This window comes from Nicotiana sylvestris, chromosome 10, assembly GCF_000393655.2.
Source record: "Nicotiana sylvestris chromosome 10, ASM39365v2, whole genome shotgun sequence".
NCBI classification, from domain to species: Eukaryota; Viridiplantae; Streptophyta; class Magnoliopsida; order Solanales; family Solanaceae; genus Nicotiana; species Nicotiana sylvestris.
The window spans coordinates 114,523,812-114,547,409 of NC_091066.1; the positions used below are offsets into that span (position 1 = coordinate 114,523,812).

General features: G+C 44.7%; 1 protein-coding gene across 1 annotated transcript; it reads right to left on the reverse strand.

Annotated features, from left to right (window-relative positions):
* Positions 1–17,690: 17,690 nt before the first annotated feature.
* Positions 17,691–21,479, reverse strand: LOC138879834 (uncharacterized). The gene is made up of 5 exons (XM_070159472.1): positions 21,069–21,479; positions 20,023–20,213; positions 19,486–19,669; positions 18,390–18,949; positions 17,691–17,772 (listed from the first exon to the last, which is right to left on the reverse strand). Exons 1-5 carry the CDS (start codon positions 21,477–21,479, stop codon positions 17,691–17,693), a joined length of 1,428 nt encoding a protein of 475 aa, XP_070015573.1.
* Positions 21,480–23,598: the final 2,119 nt, after the last annotated feature.

Below are 23,598 nucleotides of genomic sequence, written 5' to 3' on the forward strand. Positions count from 1 at the left end.
TTGGCATACCTCTCTCATCAAGCTGCTATTAAGATTCGCACCGTTATCCGTGATGATCACTTTTGGGATCCCAAATCTACAGATGATATGGGAGTGAACAAAGTCCACCACTGCCTTCTTAGTTACTGATTTGAAGGTTTTAGCCTCAACCCATTTGGTGAAGTAATCGATGGTCACTAGAATGAACCTATGACCGTTGGACGCTGCTGGCTCGATGGGCCCAATGACATCCATGCCCCATGCTACAAACGGCCAGGGTGCTGACATCGTATGCAACTCTGTTGGCGGAGAGTGAATCAAGTCTCCATGTATTTGGCACTGATGGCATTTCCTCACGAAAGTGATACAGTCGTGTTCCATGGTGAGCCAATAACACCCTGTTCGAAGGATTTTTCTTGCCAATACATATCCACTCATGTGGGGCCCACAAACTCCAGCATGTACTTCTGCCATAACCGTCGTTGCCTGCCCGGCATCTATGCATCTCAACAATCCCAAATCCGGGGTTCTTTTGTACAATACCCCTCCACTGAGGAAGAAACCATTCGACAACCGCCGAAGGGCTCTTTTTTGGTCTCCAGAGGCATGTTCTGGATATATCCCCATCCTGAGGTATTCTTTGATATCATGAAACCAGGGTTCGCCATCCGCTTCTTCTTCTATGGCATTGCAGTAGGCGTGCTGATCACGGACCTGGATGTGTAGAGGATCAACATACATTTTGTCAGGGTGGTGCAGCATTGATGCTAAGGTGGCTAAGGCATCCGCAACCTCATTGTGAACTCTCGGGATGTGTTTGAACTTTACCGATCGAAATTGCTTGCTCAGATCATGCAAGCATTGTCGGTATGGTACGAGTTTTAGATCTCGTGTTTCCCATTCTCCCTGAATTTGATGTATCAAGAGGTCCGAGTCTCCCAAGACCAAGACGTCTTGGACATCCATGTCGGCAGCCAGGCGCAGACCCAGAATGCAAGCCTCATATTCGGCCATATTGTTGGTGCAATAGAAGCGCAGTTGAGCCGTAACAGGATAATGCCGTCCTGTTTCAGAAATGAGTACTGCTCCTATTCCAACCCCTTTTGCGTTTGCAGCTCCATCGAAGAAAAGCTTCCAACCCGGTTCCTCAGGTAATTCCAAATCAGTCGTGTGCATCACCTCTTCGTCAGGAAAATACGTTCTTAAGGGCTCGTATTTTTCGTCAACGGGATTCTCTGCCAAATGGTCTGCCAGTGCCTGGGCTTTCATGGCCGTCCTCGTTACGTAGATGATATCAAACTCTGTGAGCAGAATTTGCCACTTTGCCAACCTTCCCGTGGGCATAGGTTTCTGAAAGATATACTTCAATGGGTCCAAGCGGGATATGAGATAAGTAGTATATGAAGACAGGTAGTGCTTCAACTTCTGAGCTACCCAAGTTAGGGCGCAGCATGTTTTCTCGAGTTGAGTGTACTTGACCTCATGCACTGTGAATTTCTTGCTAAGATAGTAGATGGCCTGCTCCTTCCTTCCTGTGTCATCATGTTGCCCCAGTACACAACCAAATGAATTTTCCAAGACTGTCAGGTAAAGGATTAGGGGTTTCCCGGGCTTAGGCGGGACCAACACGGGTGGATTAGACAGATACCCTTTGATTTGGTCGAAAGCCTCTTGACACTCTGTCGTCCAACCTTCTGCAGCATCCTTTCTCAGTAGCCGAAATATGGGCTCACAAGTTGCTGTGAGTTGAGCGATGAACCTGCTGATGTAATTGAGTCTACCCAGCAAACTCATTACCTCTGTTTTGTTCCTTGGCGGTGGCAAGTCTCGGATGGATTCAATTTTGGATGGGTCTAACTCAATCCCCCGTCGACTGACGATGAAGCCTAGCAACTTTCCTGATGGAACCCCGAATGCGCATTTGGCCGGGTTAAGCTTGATATCATACCTCCGGAGTCTTTGGAAAAATCTCCTTAGGTCTGCTACATGGTCCTCCTGACGCCAAGATTTGATGATCACATCATCGACGTACACCTCAATTTCCTTGTGTATCATGTCATGAAACACCGCAGTCATTGCTCGCATGTACGTTGCCCCGGCGTTCTTTAACCCGAACGGCATTACCCGATAGCAGTAGGTTCCCCATGGCGTAATAAACGCTGTCTTCTCAGCATCCTCTTCGTCCATTAGGATCTGATGATAACCCGCATAGCAATCCACAAAGGATCCGATCTCGCGCCCAGCGCAATTATCGATCAGGATATGAATGTTGGGTAACGGGAAATTGTCCTTGGGACTTGCTTTGTTGAGGTTGCGGTAGTCGACGCACACCCTGATTTTTCCATCCTTCTTTGGGACTGGTACCACATTGGCCAACCACTCGGGATATCGAGTGACCCGAATGACCTTCGATTGCAACTGCTTAATCACTTCTTCTTTGATCTTTACACTCATTTCTGTTTTAAATTTCCTTAGTTTTTGCTTGACCGGAGGGTATGCCGGGTCAGTGGGCAATTTGTGAACCACTAAATCGGTGCTCAATCCAGGCATATCATCATATGACCATGCAAAAACATCTTTGAATTCCCTGAGAGTTTCGATCAATTCTGCTTTGACATTCGGCTCAATGTGGATGCTAATTTTGGTCTCTTGGATGTTATCAGCGTCTCCTAGGTTCACAGCCTCAGTGTCATTTAGGTTAGGCTTGGGTTTCTCTTCAAATTGGCACAGTTCTCGGTTTATTTCTTCGAAGGCTTCCCCTTCGTCACCTTCGGATTCATTATCACAAACGACCTCTTGCATCATTGAGTCAGATTTAGATTGATTATTTAGACTAGGTCGAAGATCCGCTGTGCATGCCATGTCATTAGGACCAGTAAAAAGAGAACTGTTCAGAAAGAAAAAGAACAAAACAAGAAATTAAAATGGGACAAAAGAAAAGAACTTTATTAAATTTGCAGGATAAAAAGGGTTCACACTTTTACAAAACGGGAGTAAAATTTGGATTACACCCTTGAATAATCCGATCAAACAAATAAACAAACAAAACATTAATCAAAGCCTACTACCAAGACTCCCCTCGGACAGGAAGAGGAGTAACCGTCCAATTGTTGGTCTTGGCCTCAGGCCCCACGAATTGTATCTCTGCTCTGCTGGAACCCTCTCCAGCTTCCACCATACTGACATCCGCGAATAGTCTCTCAAAACTTTGATTCAGGTCTTCACTTATGCCGATCAAAGGTCCTCGAATCTTTGGGATCGCTGACCCCTTGGCACTAGCTTTAACAAAAGACCTTGAGAGGCGTGGCACTGGTTTAGGCAGAAACCAAACTCTCTTCTTCATTTTTCGCGCTTGCTTCCTGTCTGCTGCGGTTGGTTTGAACCCCAACCCGAAAGTTTCCAGATTCTTAGGAAGGGAGACAGGTTGGACTATCCCTTGAAGTTCAACTCCCAGGCCTTTGCCCGGCACAAACCCATTACCCAGCATTTCTGATATCATCATGACTGTTGCGGCAGCTACCCTAGGGTGCGGGATGATTTCTCCTTCAGAAATTTTGTTGGCCGACCCTGTATCGAGAATCTGGTAGGCCCAGGGACCCTTGTCATCAGTGGTCTCTATGAAAGGCACAATGGTTCCGCCCATGGTGCATGTTGTATCCTCGCCGTGCAACACGACCTCTTGTCTTTCCCACTCGAACTTCACTGTCTGATGTAGGGTGGAAGGCACCGCTTTAGCTGCGTGAATCCAGGGTCGTCCTAACAGCAAGTTGTAAGATACCGTGGCGTCCAATACCTGGAATTCCATGGTAAACAGGACCGGGCCAATGGTTAGTTCAAGTACAACATCCCCCACAGTGGCTGTTCCGTTTCCGTCAAACCCTCGGACACAGATGCTATTCTCCCGGATTCTTCCACGGTCAATCTTTAACTGGTCCAGGGTGGATAATGGACAAATATTGGCGCTTGAGCCGTTATCCACCAATACTCGGGTTACCACCGAGTCTTCACATTTGACAGCTAGGTATAGAGCTTTATTGTGCTCCGTTCCTTCCACCGGCAGGTCATCATCTGAGAATGTTACCCTGTTCACCTCGAAAATCTTGCTGGCAATGGTTTCCAGGTGGTTTACGGAAATCTCACTGGGTACATGGGCCTCGTTCAGTATCTTTAACAGGGCCCTGCGATGTTCCTCGGAATGGAGGAGTAATGACAATAGTGAGATCTGGGCAGGCGTTTTTCTCAGCTGCTCAACCACAGAATAGTCTTGTACTTTCATCTTCCTCAGGAAGTCTTCAGCCTCTTCTTCTGACACTGGCTTCTTGGTTGCCACTGGGTTGGTTTTTCTTAACTCCACCGGAGCAAAACATCGACCTGATCGAGTCAGCCCTTGCGCTTCACAACTGACTTCTTCCACCTGTTTTCCTTGGTACGTCACCACTGCTTTTTCATATTTCCAGGGCACAGCCCTGCTGTCAAGCATAGGCAGTTGGACCACCGGCTTTATGGTTACCCGTTCTCTACATACCCCTTTCAACACGACCGCCGGTGTGGGCAGGATCCCTGGTATTACCAACTTGCTTGGCTCGGGTTTGCTTGCTATGACGGACGGGTTCTTCCCCCATAATACTACCGGCTTGACACCTTCTCCCTGCGACTGTACATTTGTTCCTCCACTGGTTAAGACTTCTTTTGGGGCAGCTTGGATCATCATCACTGTTTGTGAGGGTTTTCTTAATTCACCTCCCTCACACACCAACTCAATCATGTGAGCTTCGTGGTGCGCTGGCAGCGGGTTTTGGTTGATGTTAGGGGCCTCCGGTGTCTGGACCTCGATCTTATTGGTGTCAATAAGATCCTGTATGGCATGCCTTAACTTCCAACACTTCTCGGTATCGTGCCCGAGCATCCCTGAACAGTATTCACAACTGATTGAACGATCCAAATTCTGAGGCGGGGGATTTGGTTCCCGAGTATGGACAGGACTAACCAAACCTAATTGCCGCAGCTTGTGGAACACAGCGGTGTAGGTTTCTCCCAGTTCGGTGAAGGTTCTTTGTTTCCGCAACCTGTCATTTCTGGCATCTGGATTTCCCCGGAAACCTGCCCCCGAAGGATTTCTATATGCCCTTGGTGGAGGGTAAGTGTTTTGTGGTGGTGCATATATGTTCTGGGGAGCCGGTGCGCGCCATTGTGGGCGAACCGGAGGCTGAGTGTATACCTGGGCTTGGTGTACGGAACAATGTGGTTCTCGAGGTGGATAGAAATTTTGTGGTGGGTTGTATGGGTAGTTTGACCTGTGAGGCCTGGGTTGGTTGTAGTGCGGCCTGCCAGCCCTGGACCAACTGCCTGCCTCGATCGTGGCAACCTCTTCTTTCTTTCTTCTTAGCGCACCTCCCGTGCCGCTTTGAATAGCCTGGGTTGTGGCCTTAAGTGCCGAATAGTTTAAGATCTTGTCCGACCTCAAACCTTCTTCTATCATGACCCCTATTTTGACCACCTCGTTGAAAGATTTTCCAACCGTTGTCACCAAGTGACCAAAGTAGGTTGGATCCAATGTCTGCAAAAAGTAGTCTACCATTTCTCCCTCTCTCATGGGAGGATCGACTCTAGCTGCTTGTTCTCTCCAGCGGAATCCGAACTCGCGAAAACTTTCCCCGGGTTTCTTCCCAGTTCTCAATAACGTGAGACGGTCAGGGACTATCTCTAGATTGTACTGGAAATGACCTGCAAAAGCCTGTGCCAGATCATCCCACGTGTACCACCTGCTGAAATCCTGCCTGGTATACCATTCCAGTGCAGATCCGCTCAGACTTTGGCCGAAGTAAGCTATCAAAAGCTCATCCTTGCCTCCTGCCCCTCTCATTTTGCTACAGAATCCCCGCAAATGTGCCATGGGATCACCGTGCCCTTCATATAAATCAAACTTGGGCATCTTGAACCCTGCCGGGAGTTGGACATCTGGGAAAGGGCACAGATCTTTGTATGCCACGCTGACTTGGTTGCCCAGCCCGTGTAAGTTCCTGAAGGATTGCTCCAGGCTTTTGAACTTTCTCAACACTTCATCCTGTTCAGGGGCCTTAACCGGCTTCTCAACCTCTGCCGGAACTTCCAAATGGGGATTGTAAGCCTGTGGTTCGGGTGCATGGAATGTAGGCTCAGGGGGATAGTATTGTGTATCGTGAGCCTGAAACAATGGCTCACTGGTCGTTCGCTGCAAAGGGGCTGATGCAGGTCCCACAAAAATGGGAATATTGGGTGTTGGGAGAGGTTGATGGGGTGGTGGAGCTTGGGAATCATGAGGGCTTCTTTCTTGATGATAGAGGGGATTTGGGCGGCTTGTGGAGGGGCCAGAGTGAGGGTATTCCGGCATGTGTCCCAGTGTCTCAGGGCTCTTTTGTGTTTTGGCCAGGGCTAGCTGCATTGCATGCATCTCTAGTCCCATCCTTTCAATCTTTTCCATTGCCTCTTTTAGCAACTGGCTCATCGGCCTTTCTTCCTCATTACTATTCTCTGAAGTAGTCATGCTTGTCGCTACCGGTCCTTTGGATCTGGTTTGGTATGAATGTGTTGCCAGAATTCTTTAACAACTAACTGTCTGGTATCAGACAACAACAAACTTTGTTAGTGTTAGAGCTTAACAGATTTGATCATAACACATAGAGGATGCAATGCACCTAGGCAGTTAACCGTTTCTACATGCTTTGCTTCAAACCACATGCGTCATCCCGGTTTGTTCATTCGTCTCTTTTTAGAGTATTCTGCGAAACCCCGCGTTTTATTTTATTTACATTTTCTTTTCTTTATTTATTAAAAGCGGTCGAATCTTATGGGGATTGCCTACGTATCACGTCCCCGCGTGAATCAGACCAGGCGTAGTTCTGCCTTAAAGTAAAGACACATAAAAATTCTTCCGGAGTCACTTAATTTCATTATCAAAATTTGCTATTACACATTGCTTCAAACAAAATAGCAACAGTACAGACTCCACGGTTCTTTGACCCTATTTGATTGAAGGCAAAGTGGAAAACAACATATGGGAAAACATCAAAGCTCAACTAAAACAAGACTCGACCAGAGGTTAATTTTCCAACTTAGGGACCCGCGAGGCGTCGTTCGGCCTTTTCGCGGTTCTAGGTGCGAGATCCCTTTCGAGCTGCTCCAACTCGTGCATGGTCTGTTTGACATAACCCATCACTGCTGGGAGAACGGTAACGCATGTCATGTTTTCACACCGCCGACACCTTATGATGATGGCATGGGCAATGGCCCTGATCTTGTCTCTGGTTTGTTTCCTCTCTATGAGTAGGTGTCTTATCTGATCACTGCACGTCTTGAATACCTGTGAGTCCTGTATATGCTGATCCCTTAGCTGCCGCACTTCTTCCTTCATTTGGGCCAACAAGTCGTAACAGTATCTACTCTCCGATTGGAAATCCCCGGCCTGCTTTACTGCTTTAAACTCAAGTGTAGCCATCTCCCTCTTTATTTTGGCCACAGTCTTCTCGTGGTCACGTTTCAATTGGTTCAAACATCGGCGATGCTTATCTACTCTTGTTCCCCACCGTGCCTTGAACTCTGTCATGACCTTTTCGGATTCTTCTAACCTGTCTCGCCATTCCGTGATCTCTCTTTTCAAACCCTTTATCAACCGCTGGTCTGATCGACTTCTGGGATGCTCATCAAGAGACAATCTCAATTTTTGGACTTGGGCCTTAAGCTCTTCATTCTCTTGGATCAATCTATTCTTTTCGCTTCGATCTGCCGCGATTTGTACGCCGTTATCGAATTTCAGACTGTCCATTTGTAGCTTCAAATCGCCAATCTCTGCCCGATAACCCTTCTCTTTTGCTAACCAGTTCCATTGTCCTTGGGATGATTCTACGAAATCTTTGAGATGCGGCCTCTTAGCCGGTCTTTCGTAGGACAGGCTACCTCTAAACCAAGCGTGATATCCCGGGGCGACTTCCCCTTTTGCCGTATCAATCACACAAGTGTCTGCTGTCAGATGTTGGCATTCACTCCAGATTTGGCGAACTTCTTCTTCAGGGAAACGACCGTTCGGACTGATTTCAATCACTTGGGTACTCAAATCTTCATCTTTCGGTACCACTTGGTACCTCCCAAGTTGCCTCAAAACCCGATACGGTGCATAGGGTTGGATACTTTTCAGTCCCATCAACAGAAAGTGAGGCCGGGTTGCCGGCATGTATATGATTTCCTCGATAGGTGACCATCCGAGTGTCCATTGGATTTGGCTGTCAGTGAGAGTTCGGAGAAATGAGGTCCATGATGTGACTCCCTCAGGTAAATTGAGCCCTTTGATTCTCGTGTAGAATTCTCCAATACAAGTTTTCTCTGGCGAACCATAACCCAAAAGTGAGGAGCGATGGCATAAATGATCGGTCATCCACATTTGCAACAGTAGGTTACATCCTTCGAAAAAGTCGCCCCTGGCTCGACAAGCAGTGAGAGCCCGGAAAATGTCAGCCATAATCATAGGCGCCAGAGTACTTTTATCTTGGGTAAGCAAAGTATTGACGACCCCGGTTATCCTTAGATCAATGTTTCCATCTTTCCTAGGGAACACTATAAGACCCAGAAAGGCTGTCATAAAAGCCACTAGCCTGTGTTCGTCCCACTTTTGTCGGTTGCCTCTACTGCATAGTTTGAAATCCGGCTTATTGAACCCGCCCACGTGGCCGTATCTAGCATATATGAGGTGGAGACTGCAGAATCCTTTGGCAAGATCTGGATGGTGGAACGTCCGAGGTATTTTTAGGAAATCCAGAAACCTGTGTACCGTGATAGCTCTAGGTGCAATCAAGTATTTGAACCTAAAAGGGGCTTCATCCATCCCGATGTACCCTGCTATTTCTTCCAACGTCGGGGTGAGCTCGAAGTCCGAAAAATGGAACACGTTGTGTGCGGAATCCCAACAAGTGACCAATGATCTGATGATATCACCCCGAGGCTGAACGTTTAGTAGGTCCGGGAGACCTTTCAGATATTTCCTTACTTTGTCTTGCCCTTCTTTGCCTAAGTCGTTCCACCATAACCGCAACTCAAACGGGATCTTGGTCATTACTGAAAAAGGTTCGTTTTGTACCGTGCTCATCCTGCACATTTATTAGGGTGATTATGCCAAGTGAAAAAAAAAAACTTTATTTAGACGTATACTTTTTATAAAACCTTATGAAAACCCCTCTTCTTCTTTTTTTTTTTATATATATATATATATAAAGTATATAAAAGCAGAACGACGACCCCTTTTTTTCTCTTCTTTTCTATTTCCCCTTTGCATTTAATAAAACAAAACTAATAAGACATTTTCTTTTCATTTTCTCAAAATTTCGGCAGAGTTTTGACGGTATTTTGGCATTGGCCTTTTTTCAAAAATAAACAATTAACTCCTTAACCGCTATTCCTTCCCTTTTTTTTCATAATTTTCCAAATATTCAAACACCGGTCAGCATGCGGGCATGAGACAAATAAATGCACGAAAAACAATAGGATGCATCAGAATGGTCTTTTCATATCAGGTCGCTAGTCCTAGACGGACCCAACCCCTGTGTTGAGTCCCCTAAGTCATATGCAACATGATGCAAATAAGCGTTCCTACTAGGGATCCGGCATGAAGTCACGTTATTCTATGTTCAAAACCTGGGTCAGTGTTCTAGACAGTGTACCCGAGCGGACAACTCGAGCCGAGGAGGGGCAACTTACCGGGAACCAAAAGGCCGTCCGGCTTCGTAACTTATCCGTCCTCTTTCTTATTTCGGGTATTGACACTAACAGAATAGGGAGTCTCGACCAGCGAGCTTCTCCCCGTAGGTAAGAAGAGAAGGGTTTCGGCACAGTTTATATACAGTCCAAATAATATCAAAGCGGTAACAGCAGCATTTAGCACATTAGGCTCAAACATGTAAAAATCAGATAATAAATAAAGCCAAATAATAACAATTATTTTAAGCTCGAATTCTTAACCCTGAACCAGTGGTTCTGGGTCATAATCCCCAGCAGAGTCGCCAGAGCTGTCACACCTCCTTTTTCCGTACCCGCGAGGGGACAAGGGAGTTTTTTCCAATTAAAGGACAATCGAAAGGGGATTTATTTGTTTATTTCAGAGTCGCCACTTGGGAGGTTTAGGGTGTCCCAAGTCACCAATTTTAATCCCGAATCGAGGAAAATAATGACTCTATATTACAGTCTGCGTACCAGAAATCCGGATAAGGAATTCTGTTAACCCGGGAGAAGGTGTTAGGCATTCCCGAGTTCCGTGGTTCTAGCACGGTCGCTCAACTGTTATATTCGGCTTATTTATCTGATTTTTAATACAATTATGAACTTACGTGCAAAATTTAACTTTTAACCGCTTTTATCATTTACCGTTATTTTTATCAAGAATTGCAACGTTATAAAATGTATCTCGAACCACGTTACAATCAATGTACCCGTGGTCATCGACACGCTTTGACTCCGTTGAGATTTGGATTTGGGTCACATCAATGTGCACCCGAGTTTAAGGAAATTAAATTATTAAAGGCGCGCCTAAAGCGACTAGCGTATTTATTTTGGGTAGGACCGTGAAATTTTACTAAACGGTCCATCCCGAAGTCTAAACAATTTTTAAAGCAATATTTATTGAGGGCCCCGCAATTTGTATTTTATTTGGCGAGGCTCATCTCGTTCTTTATTTTTAATGAATTTGCAACGTCATGGACATGCATCTCGAACCACGTCACAGTCAATGTACCCGTGATTAGAAAGGCATTTCGAATCCGTCGAGATTTGGATTTGGGTCACATAAATGTGCACCCGAGTTTAAGAAGGTAAAGTTTATTAAAGCGTATCCTAAAGAGACTAACGTGTTGTCATTTCAGGAAGGTTGCGAGATTTGCTAAGCAACCCGTCCTGGAAACTAAATGCTTCAATAATATACATTTAAACAAGGGCCCCGCGTCTGCGCGTTTTGTTTATTTTCATCGAGGCTCATCTCGTTCTTATTTTAAAGGGATATCTTATAGCAACTACGTTTCTTGTCGTGTTTGTCTCTATCAATTAAAAACAGTAGAAAGTCCTAATTAATTACATGTTTGAAGATGTTGTAACAACATTCAGAAAGGCTTAAAAAAAAATCCGAAACGGGGCTGCATACACAGTCAGCCGATCCAGTAACCACGAGCCCAAATCCAGCCCAAGCATGATTGGCCAGACCCGGGCCACTGCTTGTTCGATGCGAGCCTGCCGGGTCTGTTTTGACCCGGGCTCGACTTCTCGTGGGGTTGAGATTGTAAACCGTGTTCTTTATCTAAAAAAGGTTTTAGCAGTTATATACGGCACATGTATTGGAAAGGAAAGAAATTAATTTATAGTGTACGATTTTCATGCTTCGCATACATTACTTGTTTATACTACACTATTGCATTAAATCTGAGATACAACCCACTGCCTTGGGCATACTCTTATCACCATCCTATATACACAATCTAACATTCAACTACCATTCATTGACAGTTTACTAGGACTGTAAGCTAACTTTAGTATCCAAAACAAGAAGGTAAACTATTATACATTATATGAGGTCTAACATAATATTCTATGTATATATAGACATCTGCAGATCTTCTCCATTCATGCTCAAACTTTTCAAGTTACATTGGTAATATATTTGTGTACCTGGTATAGAGGACAACAGGAGGGAGAAAATGATCAGCTGAGTGGTATGCAACAAACACAGCAACAACAACCAAACAGTAACAACTCAACAACAAACCAACAGCCACAAATGCTCTCCACAGTCCAACAGACAAATAGCAACAGTTTCCAGAACAACAGAAACCACAGATGGTCGAGGCCCAAACAAACAATCCCAGAAAAAGAGTAATGAACCAGTAGAAAATCCAAGATACCAAATGTGACAGCAACAGAAAACCCAATAACCCCAAAGCTCAGCTAATACCCGATACAGTTCCAGCAATCAGGAAGACTAAGACTCGAACCACAGCCCACAGAAAACTCAGTATAGTAACAATCACAGCAGAAAACACACAGCCTTTCTCTTAATGGAACAGTAATGACCCTGGTTAGAATAACTGGCTTGGCCAGGATAGCCCAACCAATTTAACCCCTCGTGCAGTTTTGGGCAGTGATTGGTTAAAGTGTTCTGAAAATTTCCCCCTTTTGTTTTCTCTTTTTCTGAAGACTAAAAGTCCAGCCCCGTTTAAGTTATCAAATGGCCTATTTATAGGCCAAATGAACCAGTACAGCTGAGCTGCCTGCCCTGCCAATTGGCAGAATGCCCATACCCTTTAAGCCCATGCCTAAGCATCTTTGGTGCCAGCCCCTTTGCTCCCCACGCCTGGTCTTTGTTTAATCAAGAGTTATGGGCTCGTTTTATTTATTCATTTTAAACCCATACTCTTGTGTCTTGTCCCCCCATTAGCATTAGTTTAATCCTAATTTCGTACCCCATTTGTCAGCTCACTTAAACTAATTACTTCTGTTCTTTTTGACACCCCAGAATACCCCTGTTAAACCCTGGTTATCACTGTCTTGACCTTTTTGCAGCATCAGGGCATTTTTGAACTGATGAGAGTTCAAATTCAGGACTGCCTAGACTGAACCCTTTTAGTCATTTTTATAATGCCAACAAACCATTTCAAACATTACTGGGACATTCAGTCAGTGTCCGAGTTCAATTAGTTACGTGAAAATACTAGCTCATTCGATTCATTAGTTATAGCAAACTAATCGACGACATTTATCGAGTCGACTATACTAATTATAACAGGTAATAATCAGTCGCTCACATAAACAATACATTTAGGGATCTAAAGGGCATCAGACAATTTTTGTTCAATTACTGGGGCCTATATGAGTTATCATGTTTATCACAGAGTACATTCAGAATCATACACAGAACACAATCGACCAAATAAAAGGTCTTTACAGAGATGAAAGAAATCCGAATGAAAAAAAAATAACAAAAAATAACAAACAAACACAATGAAGCATGCTGACCACTTAATCAAAACTAACACAAAAGAAAGGAAAACTTACCGAAAATGTTTAAATCAAACAGACCCAAATCTGATTCATCTTCGAACTTTTGAGGCCGAACAAACTTTAATCAGGGTGTTCTCACATGAGAACACCTTGATTAAGGTCTATTAGACCTCAAACCCATGTCCAAACCGGCCGGATTCCCCAGGTGCATGTGTTCTAAAGTCTGGATTTCCAGATCTGATTTTTAGGGAGTTGTGGGTAGATTCGGACCAAACCAAGCTTGGTTTGGTCACGAGGAAGGTCAGGGGAATGTCTGGTATGAAGATGGGGTGGTTTGGCATAGGTCCGGGTTCGACTCAAATCTTCAAACGAAGATTCGAGACGAGGGAAGGTGATTCGAGGCAAGAGGGTAACAGATCCATGTTCAGGAGAGTGAGGGGGTCTTAGGGTGTTCAGGAGGTGGTCACCGGCGTTCGTGCCGCCGGCTTTAATGGCGAGGGAGACGAGGGCGGCTAGGGTTTCTAATGGGAGGTCCGGGTTCGACTTGGGGACGAAGGGGTGGGGTGTTGGTATAGGGGGCGTGGGTATAAGGGAAGGTTTATATATGGTCTATGGGATTGGATCTGAGCCGTTAGATCAGATGATCTCAACGGCTTGGATCTGATGCTGAGAAATGAGACGGGGTCGTTTGGCAGTTAAACGGGGTCGTTTGGTTTAAGTGAGGGGTTGGGTCAGGCTGGTTATTTGGGTCGGGTTTGAACATGGGTCGCTGAAAGAGGTCCTGAACCGTTGGATCGGCTGGGACGGACGGCTCAGATTGATTTGCCTGAAACGACGTCGTTTCAGGAGGTGCCTGGGCAGGCCTAGTCTGGACCGGGTCAGATCGTTGGTTTGGGCTTGTTTTTGTCTTATTTTTTGGCCCAAATTGATTTCAACTTTCTTTTGTTTTCCAATTTAAAGAAAAATAAAAAAATAAAAAATAAAAATAACTAATAAAACCAAATGAAATTAAAACAAATAACAATATGGCATTTCAACATAATTATCATACCAAGTAAGTTAAATCACAACCTAAAACGGACGATGCACATATATTTATATTTTTGAATTTTCTTTTAACGCCACATATATTTTTTGTATTTTTGTTTGATAATGACTAGATGCAAAATGGACAGACTCACAAACGACTAACAAAACATGTCACGGAAAGACCGAAAAATTGTACAGCGAAGCCTTTTGCCACTATTTTTATTTTCTTTTGGAGCGATTGTCCGTGAAGCAAAAATCACGTGCTTACACTTGCTGCTCTGCTGCTGGGACCTGGACTTGGACCGAGGCCTGGGCTAACTCCTTGGGTTGGTTGGAGGAATCTCTCTGCTGGTCCTCCAACTGTATGACTGCGTCATCTGCACGGGGAATCACCCTCTTCTTCTTGGGAGGCCTCTCCGACTGCACATTGCTGGGGATGGGCTGCTAGCACCTAGTCATCTAGCAATAAATCCAAAGGCAGGTGATCTTCCTTCAACCTGTCAACCTCAACCCTCAACTCCTTCACGGACTCTTTGGAAGCCCGGGTCTTCCTCATCGTCTTGGCCTCCGTAGCAAGCTCCTTGAGAGCTTTCCCATGAGAATCCACAACGTCTGTAAGAATTTTTTGAGTGTCAAGGATTTTCTTCTGGTTGTCTAGAATATCTTTGAGGGCGTCCTCAATAGACTATGGGACCTGTGGAGGCGGAGGTGTCGACTGAGCTACCACTAGAGAAGTAAGGACAAACAACTTAGAGGAAGTTGTCTACATCCAGTTGTTGATGCTGAGAAGGGCCTGGCTCAGACGGTGGGCAGTCACTGGGTGGGCCGGGGTGGAGGGGATGTCTGGAACTGCTGAAGTGGATGGACCAGGGGGCATGTCCGCTGAGGTGGAAGAAGGCTGAGTGGGAGCCACTACCACTACTGGTTCTTCAGACTGGCCAGTTAAAGCAGTGGTTGTTCCCTTGTAGTTCTTGCTTTTAGGGTTGTCATCACCCTGCATGTTGTACCATGAGAACGGGGCCTTTGCTTTCACTTTGATATCAAATGGCCGCTTCTCTACCTTTAGGTCCCTGAAGTACATGGTTAAGAAGCTGGGGAAGGGGTAGTTTCTGTCACCTTCCTGACGTTAATCGGGTACCCCTCCATAATTGATGCTACCAATACTGCCCAGTGAATAGGGAGTGAGTTTTCATGGGTAGTGGGGTCCAGTCTGCTGCACACGAATGTTTCCCACCCCTTAGCCTTGAAATTCAAACTTCTCCTTAAAATCTTCACTCCCGTATTCAACCAATCAGGGGTGGTACCTGGGATTGCCAGATACTGTTCCAACCAAGGACAGACCTCCTCACCTAATTCCATCTTTGCCAGATAGTGTTTCATCCTCTTCATCGAAGCCCAAGTAGTCATTTATTGCTTTCCCGTCAAATATTACTTTCAAAATCCGCACCTTGGTCATTTTGGTGCCCTTCTTGATGTGGGCAATATTGGTATAGAATTCCTTGACCAGGTGCTCGTTTGCATCCTCACAGGTGTTTAAGAAGTACTCCCATCCCACTCTCTCTCTAAACTACCTTCTCATATTGGGGTTGTGAGGCAAGAGGTCTCATCTACAAAACTCTGCTCCGGAATCAATTTCCTCACAGACCACCATTCTTTGAACTTATGGTAGGCTACCTCACTCACAAATGGATCTTGCCATGCCTCCGTGTTTCTTGTTTATTCTACCCCGCCAACCTGAGGCTCACCCCGTCAACTTCTTACCCTTCTTCTGGTACTGCACCCTCTCCGGATAATGAAGCTTTGGGAGAGGTGGAGTACTCATTTCCACTAACGGCAGCTGATCCCACAGACAACTCAGAAGAAACTCGCATTGAAGCTTGGGCAGTGGGAGAAGCTGGAGGTGAAGGTGTATCTCTCAATCTGTTTCTCTCCGGCTAGTCTTCAATATATTCTGGCACGGAGTCTGAAGATATATCCCGGGAGGGCTCATACTCACTCCCCGACTGATCAATAGCTCTGTCTGCAGCTTTGATGATTTTCCTTGTGTTCTTAATGTTTTGACGGGTTTGTGGGGTCAGTCTTATCATGTTTTTGCCTTTACCACCCCGGGAGGACTCTCCTCGACCTGCTTGTTTAGCATCCTTGCCTCATTGTTTCACCATTATCTACAAACAACAGTCAGTTATGCTTTGTTAGTCTTAATAGAAGCAATGAAGTTCACAGTTGTAGAAAATAAAAAAGTTGCAGACAATATCAAAAGTTGCAGAATACGGACCGCACAAAATGCAATGCGGCCGCACATAGGCCAATGTGGACCGCACAAAATGGCACCGCGGTCCAAAAAGAGGTGGGGTTCAGACACCCACTCTCTGAATAAATGCACCGCGAACCACACAAAATAGCAATGCGGTCCGCATTGAGGCACCGCGGACCGCAAAAAATGCAATATGGACATGGTCCTCAAGGATCAAGTTTTAGAACATTCTTCAATGTGGTCCGCACAAAATGCCATTGCGGACCACACAGGGGCACCGCGAACCGCACAGAGTACCAAAACATAGCACCAACTTATGGTTTATCAAATGTTCATTTTAAGTCCAAATTTTCACCTATTAAAGGGTCCTTAAGTGTGGTTCATACATGTAACTACCTAATCTCACTTTAAACAAGAAGGTAACTAACCTACTCTAACAAAAGGAAAGAAATACGGGAAGAACATAAGAAAACAAAAATTAAAAGACAATAACAAAATCAAACAATTAAAAAAAGTAAAAGTTACCAGATGTGAGAAGTACTGATGATTGATCGAGAATATGCAGATGAATTCGTGCAATTTTAGTGATGAACAGTGAAATTTTGAGTTCTGAGAGAGAAAAGTTCGAAAAGTGTAAAAGGAAGACCTCAAGCCCTATTTATAGAAACAGTCATGGGGCCCAGCTTACCAACCCAATGCGGACCGCAAAAAATGTAATGCGGTTCGCACCACACAGTGTTATGCAATTTTGAGAAGGCAACCACTGCGGTCCGCACAAAATACCATTGCGGCCGTAGTGGTCCACCGCAAACCGCACAAAATGTAATACGGCCGCGGTGGCAAACTTCATAGAGCTGGTTGTTTCATCCCTCATCAATGCGATCCGCACTGATTTTGTGCCCCCCCCCCCCGCTAAGTTCCTTACGGCCGCACAAAATGTAGTGCGGTCCGCATTGCAAACTTCAGAGACTTAACAATTTTTTTTCACTTTGTCCTGCACTGCATCAACACAAACCTGTAACATCTCACAACTAGTCAATCCAAAAATAAATCCTATACTACAATGAAAATCAAAGAAAAATAAGAAGAAGAACATATGGGTTGCCTCCCAAGAAGCGCCTGATTTAACGTCGCAGCATGACGCAGGTTACCATCAAATCATTTGAGATGTAGAAGTGCCACCTCGTGGCTATCATCAATTTTTCCCAAGTAGTGCTTGACCCTATCCCATTCACTCTGAAAGCTTCCCCATTTTTTTTCTTTAAATCATGTGCACCGAACGGGGTCACACACACCACTTCAAAAGGTCCACTCCATTTTGACTTAAGCTTTCCCGAAAACAAACGTAACCGAGAGTTGAACAAGAGAACCAAATCACCCACTTTGAACTCCTTGTTACGAGCATATTTATCATGAAGGTACTTCATCTTGTCCTTGTATAAGGAGGAACTGGAGTAGGCATGGAATCAGAATTCATCAAGTTCATTGAATTGCTCCACACGAAGCTGCAACATCCCACTCAAGATTTAGCTTTCTCAAAGCCCACATGGCCTTGTTCTCTAACTCAACCGGTAGATGGAAAGCTTTCCCAAATACCAACCGATATGGAGACATACCAATCGGAATCTTGTAAGCAGTCCTATACGCCCATAGAGCATCATCCAACTTCTTTGACCAATCGGTCCTATTTGTATTGACTGTATTTGACAATATGCTCTTGATTTCCCTATTGGAGACTTCTACTTGGCCACTCGCTTGAGGATGATAGGGAGTAGAAACTTTGTGATTGACACCATACTTTGCAAGCAAAGTGTCAAAAGCTCTATTGCAAAAATGAGACCCCCCATCACTTATAATTTCATGAGGAGTACCAAACCTTGTAAAAGTGCTCTTCTTGAGAAATGCAACAACATTCCGGGCCTCATTGTTGGGAAAAGCCACGGCTTCTACCCACTTTGAAACATAGTCCACCGCCATAAGGATGTATGTGTTCCCACACGAGCTAACAAACGGGCCCATAAAATCAATGCCCCATACATCAAAAATATCAACCTCGAGGATGGTATTGAGAGGCATCTCATCTTTCTTCAAAATTCCACCCGCTCTTTGATATTCGTCACACCTCTTCACAAGTTCACTTGCATCTTTGTACAAAGTTGGCCAATAAAACCCACAACTAAGAAATTTGGAAGCCATCCTCGCCCCACCATGATGGACACCATAGGGAGAGGAATGACAAGCCTCTAAGATACTCAATTTCTCTTCCTCCGGTACACACCTTCGGATCACACCATCCATGCAAATCTTGAGCAAATACAGCTCATCCCAATAGAAATCCAAACTATCCCGCTTGAGCTTCTTCTTTTGGTTAGAAGAGAGCTCACACGGGATTATACCAGTCATAAGGAAATTTGCAACATCTGCAAACCATGGCATACCATTCATCGACACCGAAAGGAGTTGTTCCTCGGGAAATGAATCATTGATCTCTAGGCCATCACGAGGTCTCCCCTCCTCCTCCAAGCGGGACAAATGGTCCGCCATTTGGTTCTCACTACCCTTCCGGTCCACAATCTCTAAATCAAACTCTTGAAGCAACAAGACCCATCGCATCAGTCTAGATTTGGAATCCTTCTTCGTCATCAAGTACCGGAGTGCGGCATGGTCGGTATAGATTATGACCTTGACACCCATAAGATACAGCCAAAATTTCTCCATTGCAAACACAATCACCAAAAGTTCTTTCTTGGTCACCGTATAGTTCACTTGAGCATCATTCATTATCTTGCTTGCATAGTACACCAGATGAAACATTTTGTTCACTCTTTGACCCAAAACCGCCCAACTGCAACATCGCTCGCATCATACATGAGCTCAAAGGGTAAGCTCCAATTAGGTGCGGTAATGATAGGAGTGGTGGTCAACTTATGCTTGAGAAGTTCAAAGGCTCGCATACATTTATCATCAAACATGAACTTGGCATCTTTTTCCAACAACTTGCATAAAGGATTCACTACCTTCGAAAAGTCTTTGATAAATCTCCGATAGAACCCCGCATGCCTAAAAAAACTTCGAACTCCCTTGATGGATGTAGGGGGAGGGAGCCTTGAAATCACATCAATTTTTGCTTTGTCTACCTCAATACCATGTTTCGAAATTTTATGCCCAAGAACTATGCCCTCTTCCACCATAAAGTGGCATTTCTCCCAATTGAGAACAAGATTGGTTTCTTCACAACTGGCCAAAACTCTATCAAGATTCTTCAAGCACTCATCAAATGAATCTCCCACAACATTAAAATCGTCCATGAACACCTCCAAAATGTCTTCCACCATATTGGTGAAAATGGCCATCATATACCGCTGAAATATAGCCGGTGCATTACACAACCCAAAAGGCATCCTAGAATAGGCAAATGTGCCATATAGACAACTGAATGTGGTCTTCTCCTGATCTTCCGGAGCAATCAAGATTTGGTTGTACCCAGAATACTCATCCAAGAAAAGTAGAAGGCATGCCCAGCAAATCGGTCCAACATCTGATCAAGAAAAGTCAAAGGAAAGTGATTCTGGCGGATCACTTTATTCAACTTGCGGTAGTCCATGCATACCCTCCAGCCGGTGACGGTTCTTGTAGGAATTAACTCATTTTGTGAATTTGCAACCATGGTCATGGCACCTTTCTTCGGTACACATTGCACCGATGAAGTCCAAGAGCTATCAGAGATGGGGTACATAACCCCGACATCCAACTACTTGATTACCTCCTTTTTTACAACTTCTTGCATTGCCTCATTCAACCTCCTTTGATATTCCAAGGAAGGCGTTGCATCATCTTCTAGTATAATCTTGTGCATACAGAATGCGGGGCTTATTCCCCGAATATAAACTAGAGTCCATCCAATTGCCTTTTTCCGCTTTTGAAGCACCACCAAAGTGGCATCAACCTGCATATTAGTAAGACAATAGGAAAGAATAACTGGCAAAGTAGAACTAGGGCCCAAGAAAGCATACCTGAGGTGTGGAGGCAACGGTTTCATCTCCAATACTGGAGGCTCCTCAATTGAAGGTTTTGTTGGTGGAGGCTTCCTATTCTCGAGATCCAAGGAGAGTTTCCTAGGCTCATAAGAGTAAGAGCCCATTCCATGTAAAGCATTCACACACTCCACTAGACTCTCATCATCATTGACATCAAGATTCAACAATACGGCCTCCAAAGGGTCCTCCACGTTGATCATTGCACTGGTATCATCAACTATCACTGTCGTGACAAGATCTACAAAAGAGCACACCTCGGAACTGTTGGGCTGCTTCATTGACTTGCATACATGAAAGACCACTTTTTCATCACCCACCTGGAAGGTGAGTTCCCCTGCTTCCACATCAACTAAGGCCTTCCCCGTAGCAAGTAAAGGTCTCCCCAATACGATAGGAACTTCATAATCCATCTCACAATCCAAGATCACAAAGTCAACCAGCAAGATAAATTTGTCCACCCGAACAAGCACATCATCAATAATACCCAATGGTCTCTTCATCGTTCTATCCGCCATTTTTAATCTCATGGAAGTCGGTCTCGGTTTCCCAATACCCAAAGTCTTAAAAACTAAGTAGGCCATCAAATTGATACTAGCCCCCAAATCACATAGAGCCTTAGCAAAATCCGCACTCCCAATGGTGCAAGGAATGGTGAAAGCACCGGGATCTTCAAGCTTAGGGGCCATTGAATGCACTATTGCACTAACTTGGTGAGTCATCTTTATAGTTTCACAATCCATAGACCGCTTCTTTGTCACTAAGACCTTCATGAATTTAGCATAGCCCGGCATTTGTTCAAGAGCCTCCACCAAAGGCACATTGATGGATAAACTCTTCATTATGTCAATGAACTTTTTAAACTGATTCTCATTTGTCTGCTTCGCGAGCCTTTGAGGATAAGGCAGAGGTGGCCTTAGCAACGGTACCTTGGCTTTAGGCACCACCAGCTCTGGCATGTCTATTACGTGTTCCCTAGATGAGTTCACGTCATTTTGAGTTTCCACCACGACATCTTGAATATCAACCCTCACTTCTTCTTTCACGTTGTCATCCATCACCTTTTCGACCACCAAAGGAACTTCATCTTTGTGCAACTCAACTTCATCACTCAAAATTTTCTTTTGTTTGGAGGAATTTACATCACCGCCTCGTCCACTCCTTGTAATTACCGCCATAATATGATTGTTCCCACCCTTCGGGTTCACTACCGTATCACTAGGTAGAGCACCATTAGGGTGAGTATTCAAAGACTGTGAGATTTGGCCTAAGTGCACCTCCAAATTTCTGATAGAGGTATTGTGGGAAGCCAACTGAGCATCAGAGTCCGCATTCTTCTTCATCATTTGTTCGAACATCATTTCAAATCTTCCCATATCATTGCTAGAAGAAATAGGACCTTGGGGTGGAAATGGAGGCAGATTGTTCGGTTGTTGGTACATTGGAGGTCTTTGAAAGCCTTGCCCCCGATTTCCTTGGTTGCCATTATTCCAGCCACCTTGATTATTGTTACCATTCCAATTTCCCTGATTGTTTTGATTGTTGTTCTGATTTCCCCAGTTGGAGTTTTGGTTGTTGTTCCCCCAATTACCATTGCCTTGTTGTTGTTGATTACCCCAGTTGCCATTGCTGTTGGTTGGAAGAATTGCCCCTTTGGCCTTGATAATTATTCACATACTGCACCTCTTCACTCTATCCATCAAAACCATCATCTTGAAATCCACCACAATCATTGTCAAATTGCTCCGAATTCCCTTGGTTCTGTTGACCTCTTTGTCTTCTTTTGTTGACAAGCATGTTAACACCCTCCATGGCATTCACTTGGCGAGGATTTTGAACTTGTTGCAATTGTGCCTTTGCTAGTTGGTTCATAGTAGTTGTCAACTCAGCTATAGCCAGCCCATGATCATGTAACTCCTTGTGCAAATGAGTGACCGTGGGGTCACCCTGGGGCACGTTGGCTCTACTTTTCCACGCAAAAGAAGTGTCAGCCATCTCGTCAAGAATATCACAAGCCTCATCATAAGACATCTTCATAAAGTTGCCCCCAGCAAGTTGGTTCACTATGCATTGGTTTGTTGTATTAATGCCCCGGTAGAAGGTTTGTTGGATCATCGCCTCGGTTATATCATTGTTGGGGCATTCCTTCCCCATTGTTCTATAGCGCTCCCAAATCTCATGCAAAGGTTCCGTGGGCTCTTGCTTGAATGCCAAGATCTCAATTCTCAATGCAGCCATATGCCCCGGTGAGAAAATTTTGCAATGAACTTATCCGCCAACTCATCTCAAGTAGTGATGGAATGGTTGGTAAGTCGCTCAAGTCAATCAAGTGCTTTCCCTCTAAGTGAAAATTGGAAGAGACTCAACCGCAATGCATCCTCGGACACATTAGTTGCTTGCTACCCCAACATGTATCCACGAACCCCTTGAGATGTTTGTAAACATTTTGATTTACAGTGCCCGTGAAATAACCACGCTGCTCTAGCAATGTCAGCATCACATTGGTTATTTGAAAATTGCCCACCCGAATCTGGGGTGGAATAATTGCACTTGCATAGCCTTGGTTTGGAAGCACTCGAGGAGCCACTCTTGGAGGTGGCGGGGGAGGGTCTGGAATATTATCATTGGCCTGGCAGCCTCTCCTTTATTCTTGAGGCACAATAAGGACCTCATCTTCAACATTGTCATCTACTTCCTCCCCCGTCAGAATATCTCCAAGAGGTGCATTGTTTAAGTTTGCTGCCATTTTGTACCTAAAGTTGTGACACAAACAAATTAGTAACACAGAAGGAAAGAAGAACAATACACAAAACTATTTAGATAGATAGCCAAAACCATTAGCTCCCCGGTAATGGCGCCAAAAAGTGATTGAAGCCAACCCTGCACTACTATTGAGTAGCAAGAGTGGTCGAAGCAGCTTTTACCCATTAAGGTCGGGATCGATTTCCACAGGGAGCTAGTTACTGGAGTCGGGTGTCTATCTAAAGTGGAGTTGCATATTTGCTCTTAATTGCACTTCTACACATTTTTTGTTTTTATTTACTTCTAATTGTATAAAACTACACTGCTCAATTGAACTAAAATAAGCTAAGGTTAAACTATTGTAAGTTGCTCAAATGGATAAAAAGGCACTAGGGTAGTGACTTTTGCCTAGGTGGTCAATTGACGGATTCTTGAGTCTAAAGCTAGATTGTCACATTTGGGGAGTATGATATAACCATTGCACGATTCTACTCACCCTATACCTCTCGGTAGTTCGAGTGATTTTGCCCGAATTGACTTTCTCAAGACCAATTG